The following is a 22269-nucleotide window of genomic DNA, read 5'->3' on the forward strand; positions in this document are numbered from 1 at the left end:
TTTCCCTTTTAATCTGCTATCTGTTTTCCTGGATCTTTTTTTAATAAAAACATAAAGCAGAAGTGGGCGAGAGAGACCAAAGCTGGAGAGAACAGAAGTGTTATAGATCTGGAGTTTATCATAAGCCCAAGTAACTTGAAATCAAGGCTGTTAAACTGCAGAAAGCAATAAAAAGAAAACACTATTTGGAGATCGTTTAAAGGGCCGAGTGAGTTGTCAATGAAAGGTTGCTCAGTTCGACTGCTTCTTAATAGCTTCTCAAAGGGAATCTGCAGCTCTTGCAAGAAGGAGGGCTGGCGGGTGCTTTTTTGGCAGCTCTGGGCCACGGGAGGGAGCGTTCGGGTTCGTGGGGTGCTGGGGTGTGCCGCAGTGCTGAGACCGATCAAACCCAATACTGAGAAAGTTGGGAGAGCAGAGGATGTGGGTTTAAACCCCAAATTGGGTTTAAGCTTTAAAACACGTCCTAAATATTGGGATACCCCGGTAGGCACAGAGGGCTGGACGCATCGCTCCTTGGGCTGGAGAAGGATCTGTGCCCAGTTCAGTCCCACCTGGCTTCAGCGGAGAGCCGAGGAGCGCTGTGCCTTTCCCTCCCGAAAGCTGAGCATCCTTCCTACACCACTCTGATTCAAGGCTCTTCTCTCTCTCAGGCCCCATCTTACTGCCTGCAGAGGAGCCAGCTGGGGCTCTGGGATGGAGTCCCTGCTGTTTTGGGGGAAAAAACGGCTTGTTCAGAGAAAGCTGGTTGTGCCTCTGCTCCAAACGTCTCTCTGCTTGAACGCCTCGTCTGCTGCCTGCCGGAGTTCAAAGCGGGTTCAGTGAACGCTCCCTGCCAGGAAAACGTCCTGTTGGAGCGCGGCACTGAGACGCCACGACGTGCTCGTGCCACCCGTTAGCAGCCCAGCAAGGCGGTTGCTGCCTCAGAATTGCTGGGATTTATGGGGATGCTTAATCGGGATCTTTCAAGTGATTTTTACATCTGCAGCAGCACAGGCTGAACGTGACTCTTCCTCAGTCTTGAGGATAAATCAGAGCCAGCCTTTCTTATCCCGGTAAAAAGTGACCTTTCTCCTCTACCACATGCCAGGATTCTCTGTGCTGCTGGAGAAGCTCCAACTTCACTTGATTCTCAGGCTCTGTGGTGGAAAGGATCTGTCCTTTGGGACCAGACCTGTAATATGTTCCTTGCCTTAGCTCAAGCAGCGTCGGCTTTGCTCAGCTCTGCACACAGTGGAGCTTAACAGCCCCTAAACATCTTCAGCACCTTCTTGAGCACCCCAGCATCTTCTTAGGCTTTGCCCTCTGAGGCTTGGGCAACCAGCAGGCATCAGCCTGCAGCCTGGGAACGGGATTCCCTGCAAAGCTTTGCTAAAAGCTGTAGGATCCCTGGTGTAAAATCTGCTGGGACCTGCTGTAGTGGTGGGTCTGTTATTATGTGACTTCCAAAGCTCCCCACGGGATGGGATGAGAACTTTGCATCGCTAACTCTGCTGTCAGAGCCAATAAAGGTGCTGTCTCCTGCGGAGCTTGGCAGCTCTTCGATAGGGAAGCTCTCCTTACCCCAAGCATCCTCACTCGTGCCTCCGGGGTGAAGACAATCACCATTATCACCATTGATTAGGGAAGGCATCTCCGGTGTAAGCTGCATTGAGCCTTTTGTTCTTTATCTGACAAAGGTATTTGAGAAGGAAGAGGTGAGTGGATGGAGCGAGCTCCGGAGAAGCTGTTAAGGATGCGTTGTTATCAGCCCAGGTCTCATTGATATTTCTGTGGTGCCTTGTGTGTGTCTGTTAGCTAAACAAGGCAAGGATGGAAGTGAAACCTGAGGAAAAACCAGCAAACAAGCTGTCTTGTTGTCTAGTGTCAAGGGGAGCCTTTGCCCGCATTGGGTCAGCTGGAAAACCGGGTAAAACGCAGGACCTTGCTGGAGAGACGCACGCTGCTGTGAGCCAGGTCCTTACTGGTGGAATCCATCGCGGATGTTTACAAGGATGCTGCCGAGCGAAGGATCCCGCGTGCTCTGCACTGCTCCTTTTGGTGGGGGTAGGAAACACCCCCACGTCTTAATCCTGCTTCTCTGCCGCTTTGGAGAGCGGGAGCAGAGTTTTATCCGTAACGCTCCACTTGTCTACAGCGGTTGCAGTGCAGCTGAGCAGCTCTCCTGGTTATAAATCTGATAGGAAGCTTGCGAGTTTTATGGTAACGGTGTTGTTGTAGCAGTTAATGGTCTAAGGGTATAATTTTATCTATTGATTTGAGTAGCAGTCCCCTGTGGAAAGCTATTGCTGCGTGGTCTTAAATAAATGAACACGATACTTCCTCGCTTCCCCAGTACTGGTGTAAGATAATTCAGGAGCTGCTCCTCTTGCCGTTGAGCCTGCAGGTGTGCGTGGGAGATCCTGGGATGACAGGGAAGCTGTGAACCATCCCTTTGCAGGGACTGGCGGGCCTGCTAAAGACACATCAGGAGTCTTGGGTGTGAAGAAACACGGATCAATACCTAGGGTGGGATTGAGAAGGTCTTGGCTGCTTGAATTCCATTGCCCTTGCGCTCTCCTTTGGGTCCTTAATGGCTTTTGAAATGGGACATGCACCTAAGGAACATAGCAAGCTGGGAGGGCAAAAAAGTGTCCTCTAAAATGCACCTGGACAAGGGCAGAGATACGGTTCTGTACTTCACCTTACCCCGGCTGCCCGTCTGTCAGCGTTGCTGTCTGTTGGGTTTGGACTGGTTTATTTTTAAAGCATAGCAGGGAGCAGGGGGAGCATGAATTAAAGGAGATGCAAGGCTTCTCTCTGAAGATGGTGACTCTGGCTCTCATCTCTGCACTGCCTCCAGCCTACCCTCAGAGTTTACCTTCGAGTGTGTGTATCTGTTGATAATTCTTCCCTCTCTGCAGAGCTGTTGCTGCAGCCCGGGGGTCTGTTATTAGCTCTGTGTCCGGGGGGACCCTGCGGAGACCTTGCTGACAGGCGGTATTTCATTAGCAGTACAGGTCACGCCGTTGACATGGTGTCCACCAGACCAGAACCTGGACATGCAGGTCTGGCTGTGCCATCAAGTCAGGTTCTGATGATGCCATAAATCCTGCCGGCGTGGACACCATAGCATGATTGCATGGAAGCCTCCAGCTTCTCAAAGTGTCTGGAAGCCATAGCTTCTAAGAAAACAATCCGGACTTTGGTTCAGGAAGGAAGGCAGGAGGATGACAGTGTATCCCTACCCAAGACTGGAGAAAGAGCACCTCTCCTGCTGTTTTCAAGAGTCCTCCTGAAGCATGCATAGCTACTGCAATGCAGTGTTGCTTCCTACAAGGTCTGCCCAACGCTGTAAAGCAACACAAGGTTTGTTTCTACCTGGTCCAGATCTCTAATCCCCCATCTCCTGGCAGCAGACACACGTGTATGCTTTCTGCAGGCATAGCCCAGGTCGGAGCTTCACGGACTGGAGCAATGAAGCAGTACCAAGTTACCATCACTTAGAATATCAATTAAAACCACTGCAGCCTTGTAAGTCCCACCCTGAGACGCACGCTCTGTATCGATAAACAGCCAGGCTTGCCATTAAAACTGCTCTCAAGCCAACAGAAGGAAATTCTACCGTTAAATTTTGAGCAGAAACTTGCCATGGCTAGAGTACTCCCAACTAAAGCCATGCTGCGGGGTGGGAGCCGAGGAAGGCTGTCGTGAAGATGAAACCCTTCTGATGTTACAGGCACAAGAGAGCCTGTGGCTTTGGTATGCCGTGAGAAGGCTTAAATAAATAGTTTTGAAGCTCCTTTCCCCGCTGGTTTCCCGGGGTGTCATTAGGTCACATAACATCATCGCTGCTCTGCAGCCCCAACCCGTAAAGATGAAGCTCCTTTCTCACGGGAGCGCTGCGAGACAGCTGTATGTCACAGCTATAATGACAAATTGGAAGAAATTGTGTGTTTCGGGCCAGCAAAATGAACCTCTTCCCATTTCTCAGCAAAGTAGGACTTTGGATTTGACTGAAAGATGCTCCGAAACACCCAGCAAAGCACCTTGCTTTGTTTGAGCTGCTTTTTTTTTTTTTTTAACCCTTTCTAAAAATCCATCCTTATCTTACGAAAATAGTGAAATATTGTTGTAAAGTATCAAGTCGAATGCTGCAAGTCCTGTTCTTTTTCTTCCCGGGCTTTTTGCTCCAGCTGGCCAAGCCCTGCCATCTGTATTCACTAAATAAAACTGAAGTCCATTAGCAGCCTTCAGGTTGAGGTTGATGAAGACAGAAGGACCAGGCACGGTCAGAAACCTGAAGGATAGGTAGAGGGAGTGCGAGCGAAATCCCCCTTGGCCAGGCAGCCACCACGATGGATATTTAGGTATTTACTCAATCTATAAATGGGGCTACTCTTAAAACATGGCCAGGGATATAACTCGAGATGGGTTGGGTTTTTTCCCCCCTTTAACAAAGATGAAGGTTTTATAGATGGGGGAAAGCGAAGGGAAGTGAAATGTTCAGTGACTAATGATCCTCATCAATATTCATGAGAGACGGTATGCATTCTGAGATTTAAAATAAAGGAAGGAAGAAAAGAGAGAAAGGAATTGACTTCTTTAGAAGCTAAATGAAATATTTAAGTTGACCTGGAGATAAGTATGCCAGGTCTTTGTTGCCATCAGCTTAGACCAGCGTTCAATCAAGGAGCTTTCAAAGAGAAACGAGAGGGAGCCGAGTTGCCGGTGGAGGTTCTGGAGATGGCATGGCAGGAAGGGATGAGGGTGTTGGCTCACACGGCACCCGGAGTCTTCAGCTGAGAGTGAGTCCTGTGTTTGTGCTGGGTGCTGTACAAACGGGGAAGGAAGCAAACCCTGCCCGGGGAACCTGCACCCTACGCTGACCGAAGCCTGAGTATGGATTAGTGCCAAGGGGAGTTGTCTCCAGCGAGGCTGGGACCAGACTAGGGCTGTCCCAGGTGAGTCCTTGTGTGTGCCATCCTCAGAAGAGCTCCTGTCTCTGCCATACCCCCCTGCAAGGCTGCTTTGTTTGGGAAGGGGCAGTCCAGAAGACACAGCAGATATTGATGGAGACAAGGGTGCCATAGGACTAAGCTGTCTGACAAGAACCAGCCCTTGCATGAACAAATAGCTCTGTCTACAAATGTCTAGGAGGAGGAGCTGATTTATTTTTGTGGAAGATATCTCTTTATCCATTGCACTGTTCCCACCTGAGTGTCTTCCTTCTGTCCCTTCCTTCCTGCCTCTATTTCCCTCCCTGCCTCTGTCTTTGCTACAGCAGAAAAATCACCCCAAGCGTACCTAACTTGAAGTTGAAACTGTAACCCCTCCAATACTTGAAAATAAACAGGAGAACCTGGATCCTTCCCTGTTTCAGTCTTTTGTTGGCTGAGGTGGGGAAGAAAAGGAAAGCCTCTGCCAAGAAAGTACCTGAAATAGGAAGGATGCTGCTCCCGATGTGCAGCAGTGATAGCAGAGGATGGAAAGATCACCAGGACCTTAATAACCAGATTTAATTGCTGAAAGAGCACGTCAGGCCTGGAAGAAAGGCTTCCCCCCAGCCTTCTGCAGCTCCCCTCTTTTAAAATCTTTTTCCTTTCTTCTTCTACAAGTTGCCCTTGTCTCTCTCTGTCTCAGTCTCTCTGCATCCAAGGCTGCTCCTTTTCATTTTCGTGCCATCCCTTCCCTCCTCCGAGTGACAGCTGTCCCACCCCCGCCAAGGTCGTTTGCCCTTGAGACCATCTTTGATCTGTGCCCTGATAGAAGGGCCGAGTATTGACTTTGGCTTTGGCTTCGTTAAGAGGCAGCCTCATTTGTCAACTTGTTTGTTTCGATAGCTGCTTGGGAGACGGCGCGGCCCCCAACCCCTCCTCGCCGAGCCGCGGCTTTATTCCAGAATTAACTCCCTTTTCAAGGGTTTGAAGGTAAGGTCGTTGGAGGTGGCCCTGCGCAGTCCTCTCCTCCTCATTAATCCATGTCACGGAGGTTTCAAGCAAGGTTAGACCCAGTCGGTTCATGGACATGGACAGGGTGCTGGGAGAAGCAGGGTGCAGGTGCGTTAATCCACGGCTGGAAACACAGGCTGTCACATGGAGGTCCTGTCCCTTCTTAGGGAGCTCAGAGATGGGATCCTGGACGAGCTGTCGCGGGGAGATCCTTGCCGGAGGTTCTCTAGGGCTGGTTGCGTAAGGATTGCAAGTAACAAAGATTAATTTCTCTTGTCAGTTGTCATCAGGTAGCGTGTCTGCCAATAATAGCTTCTGGTTTTAATGCAGATGGTCAGATGAGGTTAATCAAATAAGTTACCCAGGCTTTTTTTTTTTCCCTTTCCTCTTGTTCGGTGAATAATGCGCTGACAGGCGTTTGCTTGTAGCATTTGACCTCTCTAGGAGTTACCACCCGGTGCTGCACATCTGCGCTGTCCTGGAACGCCCGTTGTGACAGGGCTGGGACTGTGGTTGGTGGTGGGGTACAGAGATGGCCAAGTGACAGATGCGCTCCATCTGCTGCTCCTCGGAGTATTTTGGTGGAAACAGTCTTTCCCTAGAAGCTGGAGAGGGGCTTTGGACAAGGACATGTAGTGACAGGACACGGGGCAATGGCTTTAAACTGAAAGAGGGGAGATTTAGATTGGATATAAGAAAGAAATTCTTCCCTCTGAGGGTGGTGAGGCACTGGTACAGGTTGCCCAGAGAAGCTGTGGCTGCCCCATCCCTGGCAGTGTTCAAAGCCAGGTTGGATGAGGCTTTGAGCAACCTGGTGTAGCAGAGGGTGTCCCTGCCCATGGCAGGGGGGTTGGAACTAGATGATCTTGGAGGTCCCTTCCAACCCAAACCGTTCTAGGATTCTAAAGTCACGTGAAACGACTGAAACTCTAGATATTGACATTCCCAGGGTTGTTTAGGGATTCGGAGCGGGTTGGCACAACAGCCTTGGGAGGCAGAGAGGGGTTCATAGCAATGCAGGAGGAATATCTCTCCCTTTGCTGAGGTTCAAAGCAAGAGGAGGAAGCTGTGCTGCTGAGGACAGATGGCTGCAGCACAGGATGTTTCCACACCATTCTGACCTTGTGCAGGAGAAGCAAATGAAGACACAAAGCCAAACTTCACCAAAACTGACAGCTGGGGTTTGGTTTCCTGGAGACCTTAAAGTCTCACTGCCCTAGGAGGGAAGGGGCTAATGATGCTATTTTCCTTTACTTCTGAGAAATGCAGCAACGTGCTCTGAACCTCTGATGGCCAGAAGATGTGGAAGCATCAGCCCACTTCTCAAGTTAACGAGAAGCGGCTCAAAAACCAGAAGTTCTGAAGTTGGGTTGTGCTGCAGGGGTTAAAGCTGCTTTTGGTGCTGGCTGTCCTGGCTCCCCACCGCACTCCTGACAGCAACGAGAGGGAGCTTAGGGAAAGATGTTCCTGGCTTTTGCCACGGGCGTTTTGCTTCAGCAGATCCCGAGGTACTAAGGCATCGGTAATTGCGCAGCGCCGCGCGGGCTGCGGTGTGACTGGCACCGACGCGTTGTGTGCGGCGCTGGTCCCTGCAGCCCGGGGAGCGCGGAGCAAAGCCGGGGAGAATACTAACGGCGGTGGCAGGAATGGCCCAGGGATTAGAGAGCAGGTTGTAAGAGGAGAGAGTGGAGGAGGTAAATTTATATAGTCTGGAGGAGGCTCAAGGGGAGACACGACCAGAGTCTATAAATACACGCAGCAATAGAAACCAAGGGAGGAAATTATTCAGAAGAAAAGAGAACAAGGAGCAGTGCCTGAAGCAAAGGCAAGAAAAGTTTATGCTGGGCCTTGCATGGAAGGAGAGTGGCCTTCAGCATCAGGCGTCTGGCTGAGATGAGGTACCACCATTGCCAAGACACCCTGTGCTCCCCATCTCCATTTGAAGCCTCACAAAACCAGTTTCTCTCTCTCCTACCCACCTCTGCTTCGTTTTACAGCAGCCCCACCCCGTTTCTTCCCCACCAGCCATTTCACGTGGGCATCCCCACCTCGTTTCTTCCCCACCAGCCATTTCACGTGGGCATCCCCACCTCTTTTCATCCCCACCCCATTTCTTCCCCACCAGCCGTTTCACGTGGACGTCCCCACCTCGTTTCTTCCCCACCAGCCATTTCACGTGGGCATCCCCACCCCATTTCTTCCCCACCTGCCATTTCATGTGGGCATCCCCACCTCGTTTCTTCCCCACCCGCCATTTCACATGGACATCCCCACCCCGTTTCTTCCCCACCAGCCATTTCACGTGGGCATCCCCACCCCATTTCTTCCCCACCAGCCATTTCATGTGGGCATCCCCACCTCTTTTCATCCCCACCCCATTTCTTCCTCACCAGCCATTTCACGTGGGCATCCCCACCCCATTTCTTCCCCACCAGCCGTTTCACGTGGACGTCCCCACCTCGTTTCTTCCCCACCAGCCATTTCACGTGGTCATCTCCACCCCATTTCTTCCCCACCCGCCATTTCATGTGGGCATCCCCACCTCTTTTCATCTCCACCCCATTTCTTCCCCACCAGCCGTTTCACGTGGGCATCCCCACCTCGTTTCTTCCCCACCCTGTTTCTTCCCCACCAGCCGTTTCACGTGGGCATCCCCACCTCGTTTCTTCCCCACCCTGTTTCTTCCCCACCAGCCATTTCACATGGACATCCCCACCTCGTTTCTTCCCCACCAGCCATTTCACGTGGGCATCCAGCGCCGAGCCGCCCCGGCGTGCCGTCAAAGGTTTAATAAAACAGATTGAGATGTGGTTGGGCTTCTGGCTTGACAACGAGTTCCCCTTGGACAGGAACATTTGCTTTCGCTGGGCGACAACACTTTGAGCCCGTAGCCTTGGGCACTGTGGCTCATTGCTAGTCATCTCTCCGATGAATAATCCACAGGCCTGAATATCTGTTTGCATACATCTTCCTTTCCTATAGGGTAATTTAATGTTATCTTTGGGCCTCCTGCTCCTGAGATGAAGAGATTACTTCAAACCTGCAGCCCACAACCACAGCCATTGGTTTCAAACGTCATTAAGTTTCATTATAACAAATAAACACTGCAATGACATTTATAAGTTACCAGAGAGCACAGTAACACAAATATGAAGCAGATAAACTGCATTTGATCCAAATAATTACTGCAGGCAATATCGAGCTTAGGCTGAGCTGGCAGCCGGGTGCCGAGTAATTTATAGGAGTCCATAAGGCTCTGTGTTGCACATTGCTGCTTAAAAATTATGATGATGGTTATGTGTCTCTCCCTAAAGCCTTAAACAGGTTACGTTCTTGGCTTGCTGAAGGCAGGAAGCTTTTCCTTGAGTCAGAAACGGGTGATACTGGCTAAATGTGCAGCTGTTACTGGTTTGGGGTGTTTTTCTTTCCCCGTTCCTTAGGATTTAAGCTTGAAAAGAGACCCGCGTTGGAGGTTTGCTGTGGTTGAAACTGTAGAAGAGGCTTTTCCCCCCAACCCTACCCCAGAGGTTTCTGTCCCCAGCTGTGGACTCATAAGGTTTCGAGAAGGGTGAATCCTTGGCGAGAGAATTCCACTGTAAGAGAGTATAATAATATCATCACAGAATCAGATTGGTTTGGGTTGGAAAGGACCTTAAAGAATCATGAAGTTCCTTTCATTTTGACTCCCAGCTTCATGCCACCTGCTCTTAACCCTGGGCAACGAATCCTCTACCAGAAACCCAGATGGAGAAGCATCTTCCTCCAAAAACCCGAATGAAAAGAGGTTTTCTCATCGTGCTGGTTGTGTGAACTCTCACAAAGCTTTGCCTCCCTGTGTAGGGGCGGGAGGTTTTCTGCCCCGGGGTGGCACATCATCTTCTGAGTGAGCCACGTGGAGCTTGTCACAAGATGGAAAGCTTCCGATGTCCTGCAGGCATGGAGGCTCGACCCAGGAGGGGGTTCAGAAACAGCTGGGTTTATTGACGAGCATCTCTCATTACCTGCTAATTAACTCAGCAGGCTGCAATGTGCTAATCTTCTCTTGGACTGGGGTTTTGCACAAGCAAACCATTGACTCTGCAGTGGGGACCGCTGAGAAGGAGGTAGGAACAACACAAACAGCAAAGTCTTGTGTTTAAATACATTTTGGGTCCCCTTCTGACTCGGTCCCTTCTCCTCCAGCGATAAAGCAGAGAAGTCTTTGGGTCTGTGAGCAGTGGTAGGGCATGACCATTGGGTCATTGGCGTTGCCCCATCCCTGGCAGTGTTCAAGGCCAGGTTGGACGAGGCTTTGGGCAACCTGGTGTAGTGGAAGGTGTCCCTGCCCATGGCAGGGGAGTTGGAACTAGATGATCTTTAAGGTCCCTTCCAACCCAAACCATTCTATGATTCTATGACTGCTTCCCCGTGGCTTCTCCCAAGGGTGCACGTGGGCCAGTAAAGCAGTTGCTGGGCTATAAATATTGACCGAATTCATGGTTCCTCTCGGTTTTTACGGCTCTTGGTTTTGTTGGGTGAATCCCAGTCGAAAAGCAGGAGCTGGTTGTTGCAGGTAATGGTGCAGGTCACTGGTCACCGCCGTGATGGCGTTTCCCCGGGTCTGTGGATACCGCAGCAGCTGTGGTTTTCAGGGGAGGGAAGCTTTTACTAGATCTTCACGTATGGATAGAAAAGCACATGAGTTTTTAAATGCCTTCCTCGGGTAGCGAGGATGGGCACGTGCATGAAAGGACTCCTGCTCCATCGACGATCTGCTCCCTGTCTGTTCATCTTAGCGTTTCTTACCTCCTCCTGCCTTTTCCTTGCCACTTTTTTTGTGTGTATTGCATATGCTTAACTTTAGGCTGTTCTTCAGAATAATTAGTTTTAACTCTAAATATGAATCTTGCATATAAAAAAAAAAAAAGTAAATTCACATATTTACAACAATTTCTGCTTGGAAAAATCCAAACAAACAATAATTACGGCAGAAACTGCGTAATTCTCCCTCCGTTTCATCTTCAGACTTGGTAATTCGTGCGACACAACCCGAAGCAATCTCGGCCCGCTTCTCAGCTCGGCTGAACAGCGGGGAGCTGGAGCGAGTCCGCAGCCTCGGCGCGCTCTCCGTGCATCCGTAGCATCCCCCGGCAAATCCGGCCGGGAGCTCCTCCAGAAGCACCGCGGTCCATGTTTCACGCAGACAATGTTTCGGGGCTCCAGTAAGATTTGTCCTCCCGTTCTCTCGCCTCGGTGCGGGGGGTTTGGTACCCCACTGAGTCGGAGAAGGGATCTGTTGGGCATCTTGCGTGGTGGTTGGAAGCATGTCCTGTAGAGAGGCTTGACTGGGCGCACTCTGCACATATCCCCAAATCCATGCTACGAGTGTGATGTCCCACCAACCTGTAGTGAGGTTATTTACACTCAGACTTATTTTGAGAAGGATGTGAGTGTATAGATATTAAAGCTGGGGTTGTTTTCTCTTTGGCAGAGCCGTGTTTGAAGGGGACAAAATAAAATTGTTGTGCAATAGGGTTTTCACTGGGAGTTTGGCTAGAAGGTGGAAGAGAGGAGCAGAATCTTCCGGTAGTTTTAGTGTTAAACATCTGCATTTTCTGGTCTGAAATGAATCTTCATTGTGATTTCTCTCCGTGACTCAAAGCGTGCGATAACAGGTTTTGAAAAACGAGGATGGAAGTGAAACATGGTGCGACCCAGGGCGAGCTCTTTGGTCTAATTTTCCACCCTGTAGACTGCACAACTTCCAGTTGCTGCTCTTCCTGGGAGCAGAGCCAGACTTTGAAATCTCCAAATCGTTTGTGAAATGGATTATTCATCTTTCTCGTTTGCCTACGGATGAGTGTCCTGTGTGCCCTCTAACTCAAAGAGGAGCTGAGATTTATAGGACTATATTTCAAAAGAGCGGCCCAGTTCTGGGAAGGAAGGGTGGGCTAAGGGGACGCACCTGGCCTGAATGTAATCCAGGGCTGTGGGGGATCATCTGAGAGACTTCAGAAGGCCACAAGGGATAAAATCCTTAAGGAGATGTTGTTGGGGGAGCCTGCTGCCCACCAGTTTGAGCATCAGCTGTTATATTGGAAGGAAAAGTTCCTTTTCCTCCTCTGTGCCAGGACATCGGCGCCTCGACAGAAGAGCAAATGGTCATTTCTTATTCTGCGACAGGTTCCTGGGGAGCGCTGATAACAAAATATTTCGTAGTCATTGGCGGTTTTCGGTGGGAGCTGGGGCCTCTGGGTAGATGGATGTGAAGAAATCTCTTCCCCTCTGCTCAGGAGAGCAAAGCATCTCCCATCTCAGGGTTTCCAGTGCCGTCAAGATAGCTTGTGGTGCTGTTGCCCTCCCCTTCTAGCACCACCAGGCATCATCCCTGTACCCCGAGCAGCCTTGGCAGGATGCTCAGAGCCCGGTGACAGGGTGGCTGCGGCAGCCCAGGCTTTGGGATGGGCTGCAGCCCTCATCCGGGGCACGGGGAAGCACACGGACCTCTCCTGTCTGCCGTTAGCTTTGGTAACACAACCAGCTTTGCCTCTGCGAAAACACCACCTCGTTCAGTTTGCAGCTTCTATCTCCAACTCAGGAAAAGTCCTCTGTGCCCCAAAGCTCATCTGGTTTCTTTTTTATTTCTCCCCAGCTCTGTCAGCTTGTCTAATAGAATCACAGAATCATAGAATGGTTAGGGTTGAAAGGGACCTTAAAGATCATCTAGTCTAATAGAAGACAACGCATAATCATCTTCTAATAGAAGACAACGCTGCTTCCTGCGAGCCTGGCTTTATCTGGGCAGCGGGAACGCGCGAGGTTGTTAAAGCAGAACGGCCAGGAGCCGTCCGTGGAGTCGAAATATCCAGTGTGATCCAGTCCATAAGGTCACTGGGACGCTGCTTTTTGGGGATGGCTCATTTTTGATTCCGTGCTGCAGTGGGTTAGTTTGTTTTCTATCAGCACAGCTCCCGAGGGCGGGTGTTTAATCTCTCAAGAGGTAATTCTCGACGCTGGTGCTGGGAGGAGGTGGCTAATAAATATCCCACGGTAAGTATACTCTTACACCTTTCCCAATTGGGAGCTAATAACAGAGCAGACGATGACATTTAAGCCCTTTCTGCATGGCTGATCAAACTCCTCGCAGTGACTTTGAAAGCAGCGCTGGGATTTCGTGCGGGTATCAAAGCAAGAGGAAGACTCGAGAGTTCAGATCTCTCGCCTGTGTGACTAATAGACAAAAAAATTTCTAAAAGGGCTAATATCTTATTCAGAGTTTCTCTGTCTCCCGTTTGAAGCTATTTAGTGGACACAGTGGGATGCTGATGTTTCTTCCCTGAGTAGCATTAGGAAAATATCTGACATCACTGCGGGATGAGCTCAGGCGTGCGCGCAGCCCCGCTCGGAGCCGGGAGGCAGAGAGTTATGCAGAGGCCAAACTTCAACTCAGTTCTGGCATTTTTTGGGGTGGTTCCGGCACCCAGGATCGGTTTCGCTTTGATTTCAGCTAAATGCAGCCCACTTCTTCCCCTTCCATAGCTGCCCAGCTGCTGGAGTTGAGAGGGACTGCCAGGCTTCGGGTGGGAATGTGGGTCCCACCTCCCTCGGCACTGGTGGGCGAGCACGGCAGGAGCTCAGCTCCCTGCTTTGGTGCCAGGAGAGGGGACGTGGCCAGTGGTGGTCACGCAGCCAGCTGGGCAGGGAGAAATACAGCTGATTCATTCCCTGACTGAAGGGTGATGTGCTTTTTTTTTTTTTTTTTCCTTTCAAATTGAATAATTCAGCAGCATCAAGCGTACAGAAGCCACGTGAGCCGGACTTACGTAGTCAAACTAAAAAAGGCCAAACTGACATTTTTTGTTCAAACAGATTTATTTTTTTCCCCCCCAAGGAAACAAAACAATGGGAAGCTTATGCAAGGGGTGAACTCAAGCTACCTTTCTTTTTTCTTCCATGAAGCCAAAAGGAAGTGCAAGACGTGGCTCTGGTCATCACCAACAAGTGACCCTTCCTTGGGGATGCTGCTCCACGTCTCCTTACTCCGGACAGCATCCCTGGTGCGATTCACCTGCTCCTGGCCAGAGAGCCACAGGTTTTTCGCTCCTCCGAAGGTGCAAGAAAAGCTTGTCTTTGTCCTTGGCTGGGGAAATCCTTGCTGTGCTCCCAGGGACGCTTGGCTGTCCCTTTCCTTTCTGCTCCACGGGTGCTGTGCTCAACCAGAGCTCGCACGTGACCTCGAGGCCGGGTTGGGTGGCATCTCTCACCAGGGAGGTAATTAGGAGGCAGGCAGGTAACGAGCGGCTGTGCTGCCTGCGTGGCTCTTCCCTGCTCTCCCTGTTCACTCTGTGCTTCCTCATGACTGACAATTCCGGAGAGCTTTGTAAATAATGTAATACTTTTGTCTGCTTGCTTTTCCTAGTCGTCTAAAAATCAATGCAGGCGTGTGTTTTCAAGCGCGGTGGGCCTTACGCGGGGGAGCTCGTTGTCCTTGGCTGGGCGAAGAGGACCCGTTTGACTGAGCGTGGAGAAACCAGCCCGTTTGTCACGGGGTCGATAGGAGAAGCTGCGCGGGGTGGTGCAGAGACAAGCCCTTGTCTGTCGGGAAAGTGTGGGCACACAGCCATCCCTGCCCTCCCTTCCCAGTTCTCCAGAGATGACGCCATCTCCAGGTGTCATCTAATGAGAAACCAACCCTGAGCTGGGCTGGAGAGCCGTGACTTGATGTCAGGGTACTTGGTGGTGGCATCTTCTTGGTCTGAAGAAGGGTACCATACCTGCTAGGATGGTGCGTAGGCTTAGGTTATCACGCAGCAACCCCTTGAGCATCCTCCTACAACGTTTCGTGCCGGCTCTGAGTCGAGGAAAGGATTTGGCTTTCGGCGTTGAGGGACAAGGAAAACGTCCCACCGCTCGTAATCACTGAGCCTTTCATTTCTAAACAGTAATATTTTTACGAGGAGCTTCATAGTCCTCCTTCGCCACTTCTGTCCTCTCCTCTACAAAAAGGACTAATTCTTTTCAGAACACAATGGAAATTCAAAGCTCCACTTACATAAAAGGAGCCACAGTGTCTCCATTTCTAATGAGTCATTGTTCCCTCTGTAAGTCCCTCTCTTCTTACTACAATACTCGCTCCTCTTGGGTAATGAAAATTTAACTATCTGCTGTTCCCGGTTGCCTCTTCTCTTCTTGCAGCAAGTTGTCTGCAGGCAGGCTGGTTTTTTTCCACAGGAGGCTGCAAGCTGAAATAATTCAGACAAGAACTCGTGCAAACAGATTTCAGTCTTCAGAGAGCTTAAAAAGCCGGTCGTTGATTTGGGCTTTGGCGCTGGAAGGAGCTCCGAGGTCCTGCTGCGTCGCGGATGCCCTGCGTGACCTTGGCAACGTCGTCGTGGAGGTGCCTCCCTCTGTTTTCTGGGTTGTAAAATGGGGTTTTTTTGGTCCTTCTCACCACGCGTGGGTGTTGAGGCTTCTGTGAAAAGGAATGCTGCCGTGCTGGCGGCGTGATTTCCCTTGGAAGTCACAAACATAGCAGAGTCTCAGCCTTTGTTTGAAAGAACAAGGCAGCGTTACAGAGAAACACTGAAAAACAGGAGCCACAGGTGCAAAATCCATTAAGGAAATATCAAGAGTTCTAAAGTGGTTCTCTCTTTTTTTTTTTTTATCCTTACACTTTTATGACATGCTTGTGACTTCATAAGGATCCTGCCTGTGATTTTTGAAAGCCGGGTTAGCGCTACCGCCTGCTCACCGCTCGCGGTGGGGCCTTTATTCTCCCATTTCTGTTCCTGCAGCTCCAGATTTCAATAGCTGCGAGGAGGGCCCCCCACTTTGGTTTTCAGAGAGCCCTTCCTCCAGGAAGACAGGAGATCTCAGGGCTGGCAAACAGGTCACGCAGTCAGCTGGCAGTGTAAATAGCTCCTCGGGGAGAGAAGCGAAGGCAGCGACCAGGAGAAGATGATGCTCTGAGATCAAGAGCCTCTCATGCCTTCTCTGACACCAAAAGCCACCATCTACAATAGCAGGTCAACCCATGGCTGACAACCTGCCTTCAGCAGAAGGGCAGCTTGAGAGCGCAGATAGGACTTTGCCGTGGCGCTGGAACGCGGCCAAGAGGCATGGTTAGCATCTCATTTGCATAGCCATTTGCTTATTTAAAAAAAAAAAAATCAACCATGCATTCAGAGTCCTGATATTTGCTTCTGCTTGGTGCATCTCCTCTCTGCTGGATGAACAGCAGAAGACACTCGTGTGGACACTCTTGGCCGGGCAGAATCGGTGCCGAGCAGCTCCCGGCGACGCTTGCGGGAAGCCAAGTATCAACAGGGTTTGCTCTTTCTTTGAAAATGCACCATGTCTTTACCCTCAAAAAGAGGGAAAATGGGATGTGGAAGTGAAAGAGGACTACACTTGGGTGGGGGGGACACACTTGTACACCTTGCTACATCTCCATGGTCTTCGCAATTGTTGCTGGAGGGCAGGGAAGCGCCTCCCGACACCGGAACCTGCGTTCCCTTCGTGCAGCAGGAAGGTTCTGCAGGAGGTGAGGAGGAGATGTGGGTACCTTTCCTGGGCTCTTGGTTGGGTTCACGTGGCCTAAACTCCAGTCTCAGCAAGGATTTGGAAAACCAGGTTAAAACCAGATATTGATCTTTTTTTGACTAATACCTTATGGAGAAGGGGAAACTTCTGGTTGAGCCACGGCATCTTGTGCGATCGTCGAAGCGCTTGGTTTGTTTTGTTCGTGGAGTCAAACCACCCTGCTTTGAAAGCAAAGCACCATTTTGTAATAATGTTGTAAACGTTCCTGGGAAAAGTACCCAATTGACGTGTTTCAGCCCATTTTCTCGTAGCTGAAACCGCTCAGCCTGCATTTGGAAATTGCTCTCTCCCAATCTCCCCATTTTCAGTTATTTTCTGTCAAGTATCTGATCTCCCTTAAAACTTTCCTGCAAATTACTTGTTCCTTTGACATTAAAACATAAGACAGCTGAAAGCTGTATCGTGGACGGGCCTCTGATCTTCCAAACCCAGTTAAACCCAGTAATCAGTCTTTAAGCTGATTTGAAAGCTAGTTGAGCTCTGCCTTCAGGACTTTTTTTTTTTTTTTTCTTTTTTAGCTGTGATTTAGGGAGAGATGATCCTACCGTGGAGCAGGGACTGGGCCAGGTAATGCTCTTAAGGTCCTTACCCCCATCTCTCCTCTCCTCTGACCGAGTCTGAGCTGTTTGTAGCTGAGCTGGAGCCTTGGATGCCCCCAAAAAAATGGTTTCAAGTGACAATTTATCGTGCTGAACTAACAGAGGGAAGGAAAAGACAGGAGACATATGCCATGTTTCTGCTCTTATTTTCCATGGCCATCAGCTGCTCTCTAAAACAAATCAAGAAAAAAAAAACCACACTACCAACCCTAAAAAGGGCTTCATTTCCAACAGCAATTACCAAATGAAGCTTCTGCTTAATGGACATTTTCAGAGGGCACGGACACCACTTTGTGCTTCTGCTTTCTCATTACGACTCTTGCAGCTCCCAGCTGACAACCTGATAATTCTCAGCAATAAAACAATCTTTTGGGGTTATTGCTGCGTTCCAGCGCTGTCCCCGCTCGCCCGGCTTGCCTTGAGAATTGTCAAGATTACAGAGTGAGCTGTGAAAACATAGTTAGTGGGGGGAAAATATATATATTAAAAAAAAAAAAAACACAAAGCAAAATGCTCTTTTTTTCTGCTTCCTTTCCTGATTTTCTCTTATTCTCACTTTTCCCTAGTATCCTCCTAATGCTTGTCCTTTAATAAGCCCGAATAAAATACCGAGCTAGTTAATAATCCCTTTGAAAGCAAATTTCTGAATCTTAATTCAGCATAGCAAAGGTTCCTGTTGGTATCAGAGGCTGACATGATTTCCAGCGACTCCTTCCCAGTAGAAAGAGCTGGAATCTCTTCTGGAATAAGCCTGTTACGGACCTAGAGAGCCGTCACCATGGCCTTTTGGAGCACGTGTGATGAAAATTAGATTGCCTCACAGATACGTGGGTGCTGGGAGGGCCAGGACCTCTCAAATACTTTGAGAGGTGGGCCCTTGCAGACCTCCTGAAGTTCAACAAGGCCAAGTGCAAGGTCCTGCACATGGGTCGGGGCAATCCCAAGCACAAGGACAGGCTGAGTGGAGAATGGATGGAGAGCAGCCCTGAGGAGAAGGACTTGGAGGTGTTGGGTGATGAGAAGCTCACCATGAGCCGGCAACGTGCGCTGGCAGCCCAGAAAGCCAACCGTGTCCTGGGCTGCATCCAGAGCAGCGTGGGCAGCAGGGCGAGGGAGGGGATTCTGCCCCTCTGCTCTGCTCTCCTGAGACCCCCCCGCAGTGCTGCGTTCAGCTCTGGGGTCCCCAACACAAGAAGGACATGGAGCTGCTGGAGCGGGGCCAGAGAAGGCCATGAAGATGATGTGAGGGCTGGAGCACCTCTGCTCTGGAGACAGGCTGAGAGAGTTGGGGCTGTTCAGCCTGGAGAAGAGAAGGCTCCAGGAAACCTTCTAACAGCCTTCCAGTACCTAAAGGGGCTACAGGAAAGCTGGAGAGGGGCTTTGGACAAAGGCATGTAGTGACAGGACATGGGGTGATGGCTTTAAACTGAAAGAGGGGAGATTTCAATGAGATCTAAGGAAGAAATTGTTCACTCTGAGGGTGGTGAGGCACTGGTACAGGTTGCCCAGAGAAGCTGTGGCTGCCCCATCCCTGGCAGTGTTCAAGGCCAGGTTGGATGAGGCTTTGAGCAACCTGGTGTAGTGGAAGGTGTCCCTGCTCATGGCAGGGGAGTTGGAACTGGATGTTCTCGAAGGTCCCTTCAAACCCAAACCATTCTATGGTTCTATAATACGGTGCTGGAGGCACGCCTGGGTGCTGTGGGGAGATTTGCCAAAATTTCAGCAGGGCTTTTGAACTCGATGTATGTAAACAGGTAGAAATCTGGAAAGAGTAGCTCTGCTCTTCCCTGTGCATCTTTAGCTGGTTAAGAGCAAGTTGAAGTTAAGCCATAGTAAATTAACTTGAAATGTAAGTGTTCACGTGGGGGCATACGTTGGTTTACATGGTTAGAAAATAGAATCATAGAATCATAGAATGGTTTGGGTTGGAAGGGACCTCAAAGATCATCCAGTTCCACCCCCCCTGCCATGGGCAGGGACACCCTCCACTACACCAGGTTGCCCAAAGCCCCATCCAACCTGGCCTTGAACACTGCCAGGGATGGGGCAGCCACAGCTTGAGCTTTGTAGCTTTGCCCTGCAGGGAAGGCCCGACGACTGCTTTGGAAGCGAGTTTAGTTGCGAGAACTTGTGTCACACTTAACCTTGGTTTAGGATTAATCATCAATCAATGATTAAATTGAGTTAATGTAAATTAGGATGGAATCGATTTAGGGTGGTTCACATGGAGACTGTCCTGGTTTAACAAATTGATTTTTAAAGAGAAACTTTTTCTTCAGCCCGGTACTGTTGTATATTGAACTGACATTCAGCTGAGGGGTTGTGGGCTTTTAATTCTGTGCCTGTTGCAGAGCGATAATTCAGGCCCAGCAAGGCTCCAGAGCTCTAAAACCTCTCAGGAGCAGAGCGAGTCGCCATCCAGTCGTTCTGCCTTTCTCCCAGCCTCTCTCTTTTGCAGATCTCTCCTCTATGCAGGGTAAGAGCAAGACTGTAAGTGCTGGCAAAGCGATGGTGCTTTTCAGATGCTCTACAGATAAATAACACAAAGGACCGTGCCCACAAGGTGTCCAGGTATCAGCAGAACATAGAATGGGTTGGAAGAGACCTCAAAGATCATCTAGTTCCAACCCCCCTGCCATGGGCAGGGACACCCTCCACTACACCAGGTTGCCCAAAGCCTCATCCAACCTGGCCTTGAACACTGCCAGGGATGGGGCAGCCACAGCTTCTCTGGGCAACCTGTGCCAGTGCCTCACCACCCTCAGTGTAAAAAATTTCTTCCTTCTATCTAACCTAAATCTACCCTAAATCACCCTGAAACGACTTTATATTTAGGACCTTCTGGCATCAGGCTGTGGCACTACGTACACGCGCTAACTGCTCGCGCAACGAGCCATCTCTCTGATGCATCCATCCATCTCAGAGGTCCATTCGGTTTAGGGCTGCTTCGTTCTTGCTTTTACTATTTTCTTTACAAGAAAGAAGGGGAGTGAGCTGGCACCGTGCTGTCGTGTGCCCTGATCTCTGCTGAACCACGGGATGTGCTGCGTGGGCACCCTGGCTTCCCAGCTTGCCTGTTTGAAAACGAGAGCACTCGTTTTAGAAAGGAAAAAACCCAGAAGGAATTAATGTTTTGAGTGGTTTTTCAATCGTGGCAAAGCCAAAGAAGGATGATGTGTTTCAAAGAGTGAAAATAAAACATTATGTCAGCGCTTAGCAAACCCTGATGTGAGAGAGGTTCCCTTCAGAGTACTCTCTGTTGAAAACTCGAGTTTTCACCTCACACCTGAGGTGTGAGACATCTCACCATGGCAGGAGGTGACCCGAGGGCTTTGAATTGTTATTGCAGCGTGAGAAGAGAGATGAGAAACCACCACACTCTGTCCACCTGCGTCAACCAAGGTGGTGGGTGTCACGCCTAAGAGCTTGGCTCATTCCGGTCAGATGGTTTGTGAGTTTGACGACGAAGCTGTGGCCAAAGGCGGTGCTGAACCAGGGCTGTTGCTTCCTCTCATCCCCAGACGTGCGTGAAGCTCCCAGCAAACACAAGTAGGTTATGCTCCAGGAGAAGAGAGAACAGCCACAGTCAGTTGTTTTCCTGCGTGTTTTGTAGCAGGTTCTTGACTGTGTGTCCTAATTTCCAAGAGCACGGAATGAGGGAAGCAAGACTTGGAAGCAGAGGAGCAGCATCCTCTTGTATTGGGTGTGATACAAAATATTACCCTTTCCTGAACGCCTCCTGCTTTTCTATCTGTTGATCACGACGGCTGAAACGCACCACAAATTGGAATAAAATTGTTAGAGGACATTCGTGGCACCTCTTGACTGTATTTATTATTTTTTTTTTATCCTCAGGGAGGAAAAACATTGCAAATCTTTGTGCATATGAGAGGGCAATAAGTAATCACGTCATTAAGAGCTGCAGAATTCAGCCTCAGGTTTGTGCTGCGGCAGGAGCATCTCAGGCTGTGGCATCCCAAAGCACCGCATGGAGAAACCATCACAGAGCTGACAGCCTCCTCTTTCTCTCTCTTGTTCTCCTCTCCAGGTCAAGCGTCCTCCTTCACGCAGCAGCCCCAGGACCAGGTGGTGATCGCCGGGCAGCCCGTGACGCTGCTGTGTGCCATCCCCGAGTATAATGGCATCGTGCTGTGGATTAAAGACGGGCTCGCCCTTGGAGTCGGACGGGATCTCTCAAGTAAGTCATAGAATCATCATGGAATCAGAGAATGGTTCAGATTGGAAGGTCCCTTCAAAACCATCCAGTTCCAACCCCCCTGCCATGGGCAGGGACACCCTCCGCTACACCAGGTTGCTCAGAGCCTCATCCAGCCTGGCCTGGCACACTGCCAGGGATGGGGCAGCCACAGCTTCTCTGGGCAACCTGTGCCAGTGCCTCACCACCCTCAGAGGGAAAAATTTCTTCCTTATTTTTAATTGAAATCTCCTCTCAGTTTAAAGCCATCGCTCCTTGTCTTGTCACTACACGCCCTTGTCCAAAGCCCCTCTCCAGCTTTCTTGTAGCCCCTTTAGGCACTGGAAGGTGCTGGAAGGTCTCCCCAGAGCCTTCTCTTCTCCAGGCTGAACAGCCCCAACTCTCTCAGCCTGTCTCCAGAGCAGAGGTGCTCCAGCCCTCCCATCATCTCCGTGGCCTCCTCTGGACCCGCTCCAACAGCTCCATGTCCTTCTTGTGTTGGGGACCCCAGAGCTGAAGGCAGCACTGCGGGGGGGTCTCAGGAGAGCAGAGCAGAGGGGCAGAATCCCCTCCCTCGCCCTGCTGCCCACGCTGCTTTGGATGCAGCCCAGGACACGGTTGGCTTTCTGGGCTGCCAGCGCACGGTGCCGGCTCATGGTGAGCTTCTCATCAACCAGCACCTCCAAGTCCTTTTCCTCAGGGCTGCTCTCCATCCATTCTCCACTTGGCCTGTCCTTGTGCTTGGGATTGCCCCGACCCATGTGCAGGACCTTGCACTTGGCCTTGTTGAACTTCCTGAGGTTCTCACAGGCCCACCTCCCCAGCCTGTCCAGGTCCCTCTGGATGGTGTGATACTCCCGTACCTAAGCACGGGTGACAGGAGCTCTCCCTGCCCAGCAGGGCACGTACAGCTTTTAAGACCAACAAGCATTTTCATTTCAACTACAAAACCTTCCAGCCAACTCAA

The 22269-nt window shown here is 50.3% G+C and overlaps 1 protein-coding gene across 4 annotated transcripts in view; it reads left to right on the forward strand.

Annotated features, from left to right (window-relative positions):
* KIRREL3 (kirre like nephrin family adhesion molecule 3) overlaps positions 1 to 22269 on the forward strand; it is a 122372-nt gene that overhangs the window by 5332 nt on the left and 94771 nt on the right. For all 4 annotated transcript variants that reach the window (XM_086626826.1, XM_086626828.1, XM_086626827.1 and 1 more), the window contains exon 2: positions 21156 to 21305. In XM_086626826.1, coding sequence (XP_086482952.1) covers positions 21156 to 21305 — 150 coding nt within the window. The remainder of the gene's footprint in view (positions 1 to 21155; positions 21306 to 22269) is intronic.

Source organism: Tauraco erythrolophus, chromosome 26, assembly GCF_009769465.1.
Source record: "Tauraco erythrolophus isolate bTauEry1 chromosome 26, bTauEry1.pri, whole genome shotgun sequence".
NCBI classification, from domain to species: Eukaryota; Metazoa; Chordata; class Aves; order Musophagiformes; family Musophagidae; genus Tauraco; species Tauraco erythrolophus.